We start from the raw sequence: 15,694 nt of genomic DNA, 5'->3' as shown, positions 1-15,694 counted from the left end.
TCCTTGGTCTACCAGTATGTTTGCCTTTAACAACCTTCCCATGTTGTTTGTATGTGGTCCAGAGTTTAGACACAGCTGACTGTGAACAACCAACATCTTTTGCAACATTGCGTGATGATTTACCCTCTTTTAAGAGTTTGATAATCCTCTCCTTTGTTTCAATTGACATCTCTCATGTTGGAGTCATGATTCATGTCAGTCCACTTGGTGCAACAGCTCTCCAAGGTGTGATCACTCCTTTTTAGATGCAGACTAACGAGCAGATCTGATTTGATGCAGGTGTTAGTTTTGGGGATGAAAATTTACAGGGTGATTCCATAATTTATTCTTCAGAATTGAGTGTCCATATTTTTTTCCCTCTGCTTGGTCTAAAAAAGTAACCGTTACTGACTGCCACAATTTTTTTTCCTGATTTCTTATAGTGTTTCTTAAAGCCAGAAAGTTGGTATTTGAAATGACTTTAGTTTTGTGTCATGTCTGTGATCTGTTTTTTTCTACAAAATTAAACAACTGAATGAACATCCTCCGAGGCCGGTGATTCCATAATTTTTGCCAGGGGTTGTATTCATGCAGTCACAAAGTTCTTCTGAAAAACTGGAGTGATTTGAATTCGGTTGGATGAATATGGGTGTGTGTGTGGAGACAATTCACCTCGTTCACAACATGACAGAACTTAACGATGCGCTGTTACGCGCAATAGCGCGCAACGACGTGGAACACTATTTTTGACCATGCGCAATGGTTCCTGATAATTCTACAGCAACACGTGCCATTAATCGTAACGTGTGGTAACAGGTTGCAGCAGTTCCTGAGGACACCTGACGCCTCTGCCCCGAATCATCACATTCGTGATCAGCGGCCAAGAATGTGTACTTCATGGCATTCGTGACTTGTCATCGTTATGTGTAAACGCAGCATAAAACCCTCCTCTAACAATATAAATAAACATGAAGTGAGCTATAATAATCATTTAAAAGAAGCATTATTTTGTCCAGGAAGGTTGAATGGTGGATACACGCTGTTTCCAGTTATATACAGTGTAGTACTATAGAGGGTTTTCAATCACGTGACCGATTTGCTGCAGGACAGGTGCCGTCTCCATTCTGGATTACAAGGAGGCTGCCGCCTGATAGAAAAATGGAGAGAATATACGGTTATTACGATGCTTTAAATCCTCGAGATAAAGCTATTCATCGTGATAGATGTGTAGCAGTTGGTTCAGTGGATCCGTATCTTATATCAGATAGTGAATTTAGTGGTGATGTAACAAACTGGCCGACAGTGTCACACTGCGATATTGTGAACTAGGAAGATGCCGACCAGGTCAGCCTCACCGGCCTCCTGCAGAGCATCACAGCGGAGCTCTGAAAGTGGAGGTCGTCTTGAAGTCCTGAGCGATTTCTCTCACCAGGCGCTAGAAGGGCAGCTTGTGGATCAGCAGCTCGGTGCTCAAGGACCACAATGTAAATAAGCATCCGTATTGGAAGCGTTCTTGTGTTATCCTCAGCAGTATTTTTATGTATTCTTATATAATTGTATTGCCGAATAAAATAAAATAAAATTCTGGTAGCAGTGGATTTCTGTTAGTGGCGGATCTCTCTCAGCGCCACGGTGCCGCGAGGCTTCTTCACACCGACATTGAAGCTTCTGCAATTGTTCGCCAAATGCATGTAGCAGCGGCCACCGTGTTGTAATCCAGAATGGCCGCGGGACACAAAATGACGTGACCGATATGTCACATGAAAACCCTCTATAGAGAAATAAGTTGATCTTTTGTTATGAGAGCTCTTGCAACACAGCACATTTATACTTTTTCAGAAATAATGTGGAATCTCAATAAACTTATTTATTGAGAATGTGTGTGTGTGAATGTCTCGCGCACAGTGTGCATCATTCTGCATTAGAAGGGCTCTAGCCAGATGCCAGGAATGCCCCCAAAGTGACAGAGTGTCGTGATCCAGAACCGGGCAAAGTGATCCATTTCCAGCAAATATTTGCACCACACATAATGTGGCTTCACATTTTAAGTAGAATGGCTAACCCATCCTGATGTTTTCATCAAGATAACATCCAAATACCCAATACAACAATACCCAATAAAGGACATTCAGTTGCATTATGGCTCCGTATAGCGGGACTTTCAAAAAAGTGATCCAAAACTGGGCAAATGACTGTGCTTTGGTTTTAGTTAGCTACTAGCTTGTTAGCTCTCACTGTAGTAACCACTGTTCTCTGCTTGCTTAATTTAGCAATCACAAAAAAATTACTTTTATTTTGTTTACTTAGTAGAATGTTAAGTTCAGTTATAGTTAGTGTGTAGCTGTTTTGACTTTCGTTAGTGACACAATTCTGTGCTTTGACTTTTTCTAGGTACTAGCTTGTTGGTTCTACCTTTAGCAACCAGACATTGTTTGACTTTAGTTACAAAATAAACTGTTCAATGCTTGTAATTTGGCAAGCACATAAGTTACTTTTATCTTGCTTATTTAATTGATTAAGATCAACTTCAATTACCATGCAGATATTATGACATTTGTTTAGCTACACAATCCAGCTCTTCGACATTAGTTAGCTACAAGCTTGTTAGCTCTCACTTTAGTAACCATTGTGTCCAGCTTTAATTGGTTAATAAAGTGGTCAGTGTTTGCTTTATTTAATAAACACAGAGTTTTTTTGTTCTGTTTAGTTAACAGATTGTTATGGTCACCTTCACTTAGATATTTTTATTTACATAAGCTATGCAATCCAGCTCTTTGACTTTACTTGGTGAATAGCTTGTTAGCTTTCACTTTAATAACCAGACATTGTGTTCAGCTTTAATTAGCTAATAAACTGTTCAGTGGTTGCTTAATTTAACAACCGCTAAATGTTACTTTTATTTTGTTTAGTCAGTAGATTAAGTTTAGTTTGGATATGAATATTTTTTACTTTTGTTTAGTGACATTCGCCCTATTGACGTATCCCATAATCCCTTGCCTGCCAGAGAGTCGCTGCAGTCAAAACAACATAGAGAATCCATATGATGACAATTTTAAATGAATATTATACTACAAAAATGTAATTTTTTATGCTTTTCATCACGTTAATAAGAGACTGCTGCATAATACCCTGAAAACTTGCTAAAGCAATTATAACAAATAATCCGTGTCTGTTACGTTTAATCTGCGTGGAATTTAATAAACGCAAACCGAATTTCAGACATATTATATATATTAGTCTCGAACAAAAAGGACAAACAGTGTTGTAAAGAACAATAATGAAGACGTTAAAGAGCAAACTTCACTTTCCTCCAGAACGACATGAACAGGAAGCGATCGCAGCTCACAGCAGCGAGACAGCCTGTGATTCTTGCATGTTGACATAAAATAAACGCAATAACAACGTCTAAAAACCCAGAGAATATATTCATGAGAGTTTTAGGCACAATATAAAAATAGTTTTATGTTGCAATGTTAATGGTGTTGTCTGTGTGCAGCGGTTAAAGTGCAGTGAGATCAGAGCGTCTCAATGCAGTTCTCAATGTTACTGAGATCTCACAGCGCGGTGACCTCTCCGAGGTTTTGCGGGATTTGAAACGTAAACAGGGCGAATAAGTCTGTGCTTTTATTTCAATTACAAAACGGTTTATCTTTATTTAACTAGGGGATGTGTTTAAATCTGTTCTGATGTGAATGCGACTCCGACAGAATATTTTTGGTAACACCAACAAACTTTTTTTCACATCTTTCCCATCCATTAGCATTTATTGCTACAGCAACACCATAAAAAGATTTTGAACTTTTATTTTTCACATGGAAAACAAAAGTCCTCATGATCTCGAGAACGTGAGTTTGAAAGAAATCAATTGGCGATTATATACAGATTGATAAATAGCGCCCTCCAGCAGCAGGATTAAAAACACGTGATATATCTATAAAACACAGTTTCTCCCATAATCATAATGAAATCTGATTATGGTCTTGTGATTACAAAGAGTAACACATTCATTTTTTTTTAACCAAAACTTCACAGTAACAAAGGTAAACTCACACCTGTGACAATACGCCTGCTATGATTTGTGGGCAGCTGGCAGGTGTTTTGTCTGAGGATGACTCGCTCATCGACCTCAATGACCTCTTCATACAGGACTTCGGGTATGACCACCTCCTGTCAACAACAAGCAACGCTGTCAGTTATGCAAATTCAGAACAGAGCAGGTGTGGTAGCATGCACCAGTGCTGGTGTCACCGACCGAACGGTCCCCCTAAAAATCTATCCCCCTGATGATGAGCTTCACGGATTAACACCTCGTTTCTGCTTCAAACTGCCTCCACTCATCATCTATCTCAGCGGCAGATATCTGAAGCTTTTCTAAAACAATAATTTCCACATAAATTCAGCATTATTTCACCATTAAAGGCAGCGGAAGTGATCAGAGCACCACGGCTAAATGAGCTGCTAGCTGATGTGTTCACTGCGCATCGGTCATTTCAAAGTGTCACGGAATTTTGCTGAGTTTCTGCTTAAAACAGCCTCATTTCTGCTTAAAACTGACTTTAGAATGATTTAAGAGCTTTTATCTTCTGATCATCTGATGGTTAATAATCCCATTAATCCATTTAATTGCTTTGGGTGGAGAGACTCCATCTCAGACATGCTGCTGTGGTCCGAAATGATGCATGTGTAGATGCAAAAGGTGGACCGACTTTTAGGGGCAGCCTGTTCGGTCTGCGACACCAGGCGTCGGCGCATCCACCACATCGCTGTACTGTCTCAGGTCCTGGATGAAAAACATCCAGGCAGAGTCCATCCACACCCCTCAAAACTAACCATCTATCTGTGCAGCCAGGTTAAATGTGGGCATGTCTTCGACATTCTCCTCAACACTGAGGCACCGCCACCTCAACCGTGTGGCAAATCAGGATTATCCAAACACTTTTCATTCAGTCTGCACAATCATCATCAGGTCTGTGCAGCTGGTTTTGGCATCTGCCATTTAAAAAAAAAAGAAAGAAAGCAAACACCTGATACACAAAATGCAAACTGGTACGATACAAGTCAACATAGTTAAACAGAAAAAGCAGGTTTAAGATATTTACAGCGAGGAAAATAAGTATTTGAACACCCTGCGATTTGGAAGTTCTCCCACTTAGAAATCATGGAGGGGTCAGAAATTTTCATCTTAGGTGCATGTCCACTGTGAGAGACATAATCTAAAAAAAAAAAAAAAAAAATCTGGAAATCACAATGTATGATTTTTTTAATAATTTATTTGTATGTTACTGCCGCATAAAGTATTTGAACACCTGTGAAAATCAATGTTAATATTTGGTACAGTAGCCTTTGTATGCAATTACAGAGGTCAAACATTTCCTGTAGTTTTGCACCAGGTTTTCACACACTGCAGCAGGGATTTTGGTCCACTCCTCCATACAGATCTTCTCCAAATCTTTCAGTGTTTGGAGTTTCAGCTCCCTCCAAAGATTTTCTATTGAGTTCAGGTCTGGAGACTGGCCAGGCCACTCCAGGACCTTGAAATGCTTCTTACTGAGCCCCTCCTTAGTTGCCCTGGCTGTGTGTTTGGGGTCATTGTCAAGATGGGTCATGCTGGAAGACCCAGCCATGACCCATCTTCAATGCTCTTACTGAGGGAAGGAGGTTGTTTGCCAAAATCTCGCAATACATGACCCCATCCATCCTCCCTTCAATACGGTGCAGTCGTCCTGTCTCCTTTGCAGAAGAGCACCCCCAGAGTATGATGTTTCCACCCCCATGCTTCACGGTTGGGATGGTTTTCTTGGGGTTGTTCTCATCCTCTAAACATGGTAAGTGGAGTTGATTCCAAAAAGCTCTATTCTGGTCTCATCTGACCACATGACCTTCTCTCATGCCTCCTCTGGATCATCCAGATGGTCACTGGTGAACTTCAAATGGGCCTGGACATGTGCTGGCTTGAGCAGGGGGACCTTGCTGCCCTGCAGGATTTTAAACCATGACAGCATCATGTGTTACTAATGTAATCTTTGTGACTGTGGTCCCAGCTCTCTTCAGGTCATTGACCAGGTCCTCCTGTGTAGTTCTGAGCTTTCTAAGAATCATTCTTACACCACAAAGTGAGATCCTGCATGGAATCCCAGACCAAGGGAGATTGACAGTCATCTTGTGTTTCTTCCACTTTCTAATAAATAATCATAACAGTTGTTGTCTTCTACCAAGCTGCTTGCCTGTTGTCCTGTAGTCCATCCCAGCCTTGTGCAGGTCTACAGTTTTGTCCCTGGTGTCCTTAGACAGCTCTTTGGTCTTGGCTATGGTGGACAGGTTGGAGTGTGATTGACTGAGTGTGTGAACAGGTGTCTTTTAAACAGGTAACAAGTTCAAACAGGTGCAATTAATACAGGTAAAGAGTGCAGAATAAGAGGGCTTCTTAAAGAAAAAATAACAGGTCTGTGTGAGCCAGAATTCTTGCTGATTGGCAGGTGTTCAAATACTTATTTGCAGCAGTAACATACAAATAAATTATTAAAAAAAAAAAAAAATCATACATTGTGATTTCTGGATTTTTTTTTTTTTTTTTAGATTATGTCTCTCACAGTGGACATGCACCTAAGATGAAAATTTCAGACCCCTCCATGATTTCTAAGTGGGAGAACTTGCAAAATCGCAGGGTGTTCAAATACTTATTTTCTTCACTGTAAATACCTTTAAGGCATTATACTGTAATGCAATTTAAGATTGCTTATGTTCCACTTTAGTTTTTCCCGTCAGCTCGATCAGTTAAAAAGCAGCAGTTACAGTCTCTAAATAACTGATCATTTAAAACAAGTCTGAAGGACAAATTCCAAGACAACAATAATGACTAATCCTGGTTTTTGCACTTAGCCTACGAAAAACACCACATACAGACTCACAAATACTGCATACATGGCTTCCTTTCAGACAAACTTTGTCCACTTCATGCATCAGTTTACCTGTAACTTGACTAACTTTTCCCGTGTTAACTGGTCACTGGTAACATTTACAGACATGCTGCACAGGCATTGATACGCTTCCTTAAAGGCATAGATGTGGTTACAAAAAGAAGGGACACTCAGAGAGCAACAATCAAACCTCAAGTTTGAAAATAAGTCATATAAATAACAACCCCAGTTCCAATGAAGTTGGGACGTTGTGTAAAATGTAACTAAAAACAGAATACAATGATTTGCAAATCCTCTTCAACCTATATTCAATTAAATACACCACAAAGACAAGATATTTAATGTTCAAACTGATAAACTTTGTTTTTGTGCAAATATTTGCTCATTTTGAAATGGATGCCTGCAACATGTTTCAAAAAAGCTGGGACAGTGGTATGTTTACCACTGTGTTACATCACCTTTCCTTCTAACAACACTCAATAAGCATTTGGGAACTGAGGACACTAATTGTTGAAGCTTTGTAGGTGGAATTCTTTCACATTCTTGCTTGATGATTAACACTGAATCGGTGTGTAACTTTGCAAAGACAATGTCGGACTCTGTAGTTTTCTCTGGGCCCCTCCCCAATCGGACTGGGAATGACATGTTTAGCCGCATGTTCTCCTTGAATTGCTGGCTGTCTGAGTGGTGTCCAAAAAATGAGGTGGACTTCATAGATAATTGGCAAAGCTTCTGGGGAAAACCTGGTCTTGTTAGGAGAGACGGCATCCATCCCACTTTGGATGGAGCAGCTCTCATTTCTAGAAATCTGGCCAATTTTCTTAAATCCTCCAAACCGTGACTATCCAGGGTTGGGACCAGGAAGCAGAGTTGTAGTCTTACACACCTCTCTGCAGCTTCTCTCCCCCTGCCATCCCCTCATTACCCCATCCCCGTAGAGACGGTGCCTGCTCTCAGTCCACCAATAACCAGCAAAAATCTATTTAAGCATAAAAATTCAAAAAGAAAAAAATAATATAGCACCTTCAACTGCACCACAGACTAAAACAGTTAAATGTGGTCTATTAAACATTAGATCTCTCTCTTCTAAGTCCCTGTTAGTAAATGATATAATAATTGATCAACATACTGATTTATTCTGCCTTACAGAAACCTGGTTACAGCAGGATGAATATGTTAGTTTAAATGAGTCAACACCCCCGAGTCACACTAACTGCCAGAACGCTCGTAGCACGGGCCGAGGTGGAGGATTAGCAGCAATCTTCCACTCCAGCTTATTAATTAATCAAAACCCAGACAGAGCTTTAATTCATTTGAAAGCTTGACTCTTAGTCTTGTCCATCCAAATTGGAAGTCCCAAAAACCAGTTTTATTTGTTATTATCTATCGTCCACCTGGTCGTTACACTGAGTTTCTCTGTGAATTTTTAGACCTTTTGTCTGACTTACTGCTTGGCTCAGATAAGATAATTATAGTGGGCGATTTTAACATCCACACAGATGCTGAGAATGACAGCCTCAACACTGCATTTAATCTATTATTAGACTCGATTGGCTTTGCTCAAAATGTAAATGAGTCCACCCACCACTTTAATCATATCTTAGATCTTGTTCTGACTTATGGTATGGAAACTGAAGACTTAACAGTATTCCCTGAAAACTCTGTCTGATTCTGTCTGATCATTTCTTAATATTTACATTTACTCTGATGGACTACCCAGCAGTGGGGAATAAGTTTCATTACACTAGAAGTCTTTCAGAAAGCGCTGTAACTAGGTTTAAGGATATGATTCCTTCTTTATGTTCTCTAATGCCATATACCAACACAGGGCAGAGTAGCTACCTAAACTCTGTAAGTGAGATAGAGTATCTCGTCAATAGTTTTACATCCTCATTGAAGACAACTTTGGATGCTATAGCTCCTCTGAAAAAAAGAGCCTTAAATCAGAAGTGCCTGACTCCATGGTATAACTCACAAACTCGCAGCTTAAAGCAGATAACCCGTACGTTGGAGAGGAAATGGCGTCTCACTAATTTAGAAGATCTTCACTTAGCCTGGAAAAGAGTCTGTTGCTCTATAAAAAAGCCCTCCGTAAAGCTAGGACATCTTACTACTCATCACTAATTGAAGAAAATAAGAACAACCCCAGGTTTCTTTTCAGCACTGTAGCCAGGCTGACAAAGAGTCAGAGCTCTATTGAGCCGAGTATTCCTTTAACTAGTAATGACTTCATGACTATCTTTGCTAATAAAATTTTAACTATTAGAGAAAAAATTACTCATAACCATCCCAAAGACGTATCGTTATCTTTGGCTGCTTTCAGTGATGCCGGTATTTGGTTAGACTCTTTCTCTCCGATTGTTCTGTCTGAGTTATTTTCATTAGTTACTTCCTCCAAACCATCAACATGTCTATTAGACCCCATTCCTACCAGGCTGCTCAAGGAAGCCCTACCATTAATTAATGCTTCAATCTTAAATATGATCAATCTATCTTTATTAGTTGGCTATGTACCACAGGCTTTTAAGGTGGCAGTAATTAAACCATTACTTAAAAAGCCATCACTTGACCCAGCTATCTTAGCTAATTATAGGCCAATCTCCAACCTTCCTTTTCTCTCAAAAATTCTTGAAAGGGTAGTTGTAAAACAGCTACCTGATCATCTGCAGAGGAATGGTCTATTTGAAGAGTTTCAGTCAGGTTTTAGAATTCATCATAGTACAGAAACAGCATTAGTGAAGGTTACAAATGATCTTCTTATGGCCTCAGACAGTGGACTCATTTCTGTGCTTGTTCTGTTAGACCTCAGTGCTGCTTTTGATACTGTTGACCATAAAATTTTATTACAGAGATTAGAGCATGCCATAGGTATTAAAGGCACTGTGCTGCGGTGGTTTGAATCATATTTATCTAATAGATTACAATTTGTTCATGTAAATGGGGAATCTTCTTCACAGACTAAGGTTAATTATGGAGTTCCACAAGGTTCTGTGCTAGGACCAATTTTATTCACTTTATACATGTTTCCCTTAGGCAGTATTATTAGATGGCATTGCTTATATTTTCATTGTTACGCAGATGATACCCAGCTTTATCTATCCATGAAGCCAGAGGACACACACCAATTAGCTAAACTGCAGGATTGTCTTACAGACATAAAGACATGGATGACCTCTAATTTCCTGCTTTTAAACTCAGATAAAACTGAAGTTATTGTACTTGGCCCCACAAATATTAGAAACATGGTGTCTAACCAGATCCTTACTCTGGATGGCATTACCCTGACCTCTAGTAATACTGTGAGAAATCTTGGAGTCATTTTTGATCAGGATATGTCATTCAATGCGCATATTAAACAAATATGTAGGACTGCTTTTTTGCATTTGCGCAATCTCTCTAAAATTAGAAAGGTCTTGTCTCAGAGTGATGCTGAAAAACTAATTCATGCATTTATTTCCTCTAGGCTGGACTATTGTAATACATTATTATCAGGTTGTCCTAAAAGTTCCCTGAAAAGCCTTCAGTTAATTCAAAATGCTGCAGCTAGAGTACTGATGGGGACTAGAAGGAGAGAGCATATCTCACCCATATTGGCCTCTCTTCATTGGCTTCCTGTTAATTCTAGAATAGAATTTAAAATTCTTCTTCTTACTTATAAGGTTTTGAATAATCAGGTCCCATCTTATCTTAGGGACCTCATAGTACCATATCACCCCAACAGAGCACTACTTTTAAGATTAGGCTTAAAACTTTCCTTTTTGCTAAAGCTTATAGTTAGGGCTGGATCAGGTGACCCTGAACCATCCCTTAGTTATGCTGCTATAGACTTAGACTGCTGGGGGGTTCCCATGATGCACTGAGTGTTTCTTTCTCTTTTTGCTCTGTATGCACCACTCTGCATTTAATCATTAGTGATTGATCTCTGCTCCCCTCCACAGCATGTCTTTTTCCTGGTTCTCTCCCTCAGCCCCAACCAGTCCCAGCAGAAGACTGCCCCTCCCTGAGCCTGGTTCTGCTGGAGGTTTCTTCCTGTTAAAAGGGAGTTTTTCCTTCCCACTGTTGCCAAGTGCTTGCTCACAGGGGGTCGTTTTGACCGTTGGGGTTTTTCCGTAATTATTGTATGGCCTTGCCTTACAATATAAAGCGCCTTGGGGCAACTGTTTGTTGTGATTTTGCGCTATATAAATAAAATTGATTTTATTTGATTTTTAAGGATGTTTTAAGGATATTTGACCGTTTATTTCATCTCATGATCTCATAAATTCAGTGTGAGACCTGAGTACCCCATTGTAAACAGGGGATAAAGCATGTCTCAGAGCCCATCCCTGGTTAAAGATGGGTTTCAAACGTTTCACAAAGAATGCCTCCTTGACCCCTCTCTCAAACCATTTCTTCTCTCTGGCTAATATTTTAACTTCCTTGTCCTTCCTTGTTTGAGGACAAGAAAGGACAAGGAAGTTAAAATATTGTTTACCCCTGTTTACAATGGGGTACTCAGGTCAAAGCAGTTTCAGTCTTTTGTTCATGGTAATGAGTCATTCACGTCATCAGCAGAGTCGTCAAGGGAGACATCATGAGAGGGTCTGTCCCATCATTAGGAGGGACAGCTGCCCTGTCATTAGGAGGGTGCTAACTAGAGCACAATAGGTGCTAATTAGAGCTATTGTTTAGTCACTAGCCTATAGCAGTCTGCCTCTCGGTAGGAGGGGTCTGGTTAGGTTTAAAACTCCATCTTTTGTGACTTCTTGATTATTCTTCTCTACAAGAGTCAAGACAGAAGTGGGACCACCACAGCAAGAATTTTAGCTGAGGAAGCTTCTGCGATTTGAAGTGAAACGTCCTCGCGTCAAGCAACCCAGTCCAGTCAAAGATTCAAGCTTCTCTACTATGATGTTGGTATTTAATGCAGTGCCGACTGAGGGATCGAAGGTCACGGGCATTCCATGGTGGTTTTTGGCCTTGCCGCTTACGTGTAGAAAGTTCTACATATTCTCTGAATCTTCTGATTATATTATGGACTGTAGATGATGGAATCCCTAAATTCCTTGCAATTGAACGTCGAGAAACATTGTTCTTAAACTGTTGGACTATTTTTTTTATGCAGTTGTTCACAAAGTGATGACCCTTGCCCCATTTTTGCTTGTGAATGGCTGAGACTTTTGGGGATGCTCCTTTCATACCTAATCATGACACTCACAATTAGTGTCCTCAGTTCCCAAACACTTATTGAGTGTTGTTAGAAGGAAAGGTGATGTAACACAGTGGTAAACATACCACTGCCCCAGCTTTTTTGAAACGTGTTGCAGGCATCCATTTCAAAAATGAGCAAATATTTGCACAAAACAATAAAGCTTTCCTCACTCTTCTACTTCTTGCACAGTCACTCAGTTTTTGAGAATTGGCTACTCCATGCAGATTTACCATAGAGTGCCATATTGCTTGTATTTCTTTGTAATTGGTGTAAATAAAGTCCGAAACATATTCAATGGCAGCTTTACCATCAGACAGCCTCGTCCACAACTACCACAAAAGACTCCAAGCTGTCATTGATATTAAAGGGGAAATACACAGTATTAAGAACAGGGGTATGTAAACTTTGGATCAGGGTCATTTGGGTAGTTTGTGTTGTCATTATGATTTAAAAAGAGAATTTAAAATAAATGGTTTCACCCAACCACTAACCATGAGTGAAAAAAGTTTTGTGTTATCATTCATATTCTCTGAAAAATGGCCAAAAAAAAAAAAAAAAAAAAGAAAATCTGCCAGGGTATGTAAACGTTTGAGCTCAACTGCAGGTTGAAGAGGATTTGCAAATCATTGTATTCTGTTTTTATTTACATTTTACACAATGTCCCAACTTCACTGGAATTGGGGCTGTAACTTTGTAATTCCAAAATATACGTTTCTGGCAAGATTAACAGTTAAGACAGAGTTTAATACTTCAAGGTCATGTGACCAATAGCAAGGTGACATGTGACTTCTTATTAGTGTTTAAATGTAAACACAGGCGCTATGTTTAATCAATTCCCCCAAATAGCCATATATCCTTACACATAAGCATTGGGACCACATTCTGACCTTGGCCTGTGACCTTGATTTTAAACCCAGTTTTTCTCAAATATCAAATCACTTTGTCCTTTAGCTGACCCTCATTCCTTTCACCGAATTTGGCATGCAGGACCAAAAACAAATAATCTCACATGTGTGACAACGTGTAGATTGAATAAGAAACCTTAAAGAGCACACAACAGATTCCACCACAGCTGAGAGCTTTCAAATAAATAACTCAAGTTTTCCCCTTCTAGCAGCAAACTGGAAGTTGTTTTACCTTTAGTGATGGGAAAAGACAGACAGGGAGGGATGGATTATGTTAGTGCCGAGACACCTGGTTTAACATCAAAGGAACAACATCTGTAACATTACAGAGACAAAGTCAAAGTGTAACATCACAAACACTGAATTCTATAGCTGCGTTTACACATAATGACAAGTCAAGAATGCCACGAAGTACACATTCTTGGCTGCTGATCATGAATGTGATGATTCAGGAGGAACTGCTGCAACCTATTACCACACGTTACAATTAATGGCACGTGCTGCTGGAGAATTATCAGGAACCATAACACAGTCAAGAATAATGTTCCGCGCTGTTGCACGGTATCGTGCATAACAGCACATTGTTAAGTTCTGTCACACTGTGAACCAGGCGAACTGTCTCCACACACACACACACACACACACACACACACACACACACACACACACACACACACACACACACACACACACACACACACACACACACACACACTCACTCAACCGCGAGTTGCTGAACAATTCAGAGCGCTCCACTTTGCTCCTCAAAATCCACACCAGAAGAACTTTGTGACTGCATGCTTAGCTGGGCTCTGTGCTGTGGAGTGGCGCAGAGAGGAGGAGATGGAGAGAGCCAGATGTGTGGCCCCACGAGGCTCTCGTCTCACTCTTTTTCACAAACATCAGGCACATGCAGCAGGTGGAACACCTGCAGGATCGCGCTGAAGAACACTGGAACGAAACTTTGAGCCGACTTGGCATCACTGTCCTCCTTCAGCATACTGCACCAACGAAACTGAATGCGGTGCAGCAGGGTTAATTGTGCGCACATCAGAGAAGAATGCTGTCACGCTCTATTAAGGATCGCCACTAATCAAGATGGATCAACATGCTCAGTTGCGACCTCCACGACATGAGGTGAGATGAGGGTGGTGCTTGACATTTGTGGAACATTTTTTGACAGCCGAAAACATGCTCCACGAAAATCACGAATATCACACACCAACACGCACTATTAAGAAACCTGTGTTAAGTCACGTTAAGAATGTCAGGAATGTGCCAAGAATGACGCAAATATGACATGCGTAACACGTCCTGCCTATGTGTAAACGCAGCATTAAACACTAATCAGAGTGACAGCTTCATGTCACAGTCTAAGATTGTCCAAAACTCTAAAACGATGTCCATTAAATAAATTATTGGCCACCTATTTAACACGTCATCACTTGTTTGTCACTGTTGCTGACAACCAGAGTGATGGTTTTTCTACACCAACATGTGAATGTGACGTCATATACGAGTAGATGAAAACACAGCCTGATGACGCCTCAAACCCCTTTCACACTGGGCCAACATAGAGTTGCATCATGCAGCATCATGATGACACCGAATTTATGCAGCCTAAAGCCACAATGCACTGAGGGATGAAAGTGCAATTTTTCACGGATTTTCTCCGTAGAGCAATGGATGCAAAAAGGCTGAAGGCAAAACGTCCGGCTTGCTGATGCCGGACGGCCTCCACACTACTGGAGAAGGCGCCGCAATCTTGTCTGCAAACATAGATAGAGCTCTACAGGGAGGGTAACATTAGGAATCTACAGCAGGCCACAGAGCAGGTGATTAGAGACCCTGCAAGGCTTATGACAAATGTGGGTGTGGAATCCATTAACTTAGCGGGGAATTTAGTGCAGAAAATCCACTATGGTGATAGTGCAGTTTATTTGCCAGGGAGAGAATTTCAACAAGTTGAGACTGTGGCCTACTTCCGTAGTCGTGTCCATAAAAATCATAGAGGGATATGCTTTCCAAACTTAATACCCATTACTATATTGGATGATGTTGAAATTGAGGATTGCCCAGTGGTTGTTCCAGCAATAGCAAAGATTTCGTGTCTGCTACCTACAACACGCATGAAATGTCTCAAACCTAAACCTACTTCTAGGCATCTTATATATGCTACTCTGGAACCACCCCTAAATCCAAACAGTTCAACTGTCAACCCCACTGAGGTCCTTAGACTGGGTCTCATTAACATAAGATCACTGTCCTCAAAATCATTGTTGATCAATGATATAATTATTGATCATCACTTAGATATGATTGGGTGATGTGAAACCTGGCTTAAACCTACAGCTGTCCTCCCCTTAAATGAGGCCTGCCCACCAGCATATACATTTAGTCACGTCCCTCGTGATGCGAAGCAAGGCGGGGGTGTTGCTCTTATTTATAAATCTAGGTTTAGCTTATTAGCTGTTGGGGGTTACAAATATCACTCATTTGAGCATCTGATTCTCCGCTCTGCTCAGGATATTACACATTGCCAAGGTCAGAAGAATAAAAATCAGTCGTATTACGTTGTCACTGTATATAGGCCTCCTGGCCCATATTCTGAATTCTTAGATGAATTTGGTGCATTCATCTCTAACTTGTCAACTAGTGTAGATAACATTTTGATCATTGGTGACTTTAACATTCATATAAAT

At 40.4% G+C, this 15,694-nt stretch overlaps 1 protein-coding gene across 2 annotated transcripts in view; it reads right to left on the bottom strand.

Moving 5' to 3' along the window:
* The window catches only part of oplah (5-oxoprolinase, ATP-hydrolysing), a 105,789-nt gene that overhangs the window by 69,439 nt on the left and 20,656 nt on the right, over positions 1–15,694 (bottom strand). For both annotated transcript variants that reach the window (XM_034160364.1, XM_034160419.1), the window contains exon 4: positions 4,032–4,146. In XM_034160364.1, coding sequence (XP_034016255.1) covers positions 4,032–4,146 — 115 coding nt within the window. The remainder of the gene's footprint in view (positions 1–4,031; positions 4,147–15,694) is intronic.

Source organism: Thalassophryne amazonica, chromosome 1 (genome assembly GCF_902500255.1).
Source record: "Thalassophryne amazonica chromosome 1, fThaAma1.1, whole genome shotgun sequence".
NCBI lineage: Eukaryota > Metazoa > Chordata > Actinopteri > Batrachoidiformes > Batrachoididae > Thalassophryne > Thalassophryne amazonica.
The sequence above is the reverse complement of the archived record's forward strand: the minus strand, read 5'-3'. Positions and strand labels throughout refer to the sequence as shown.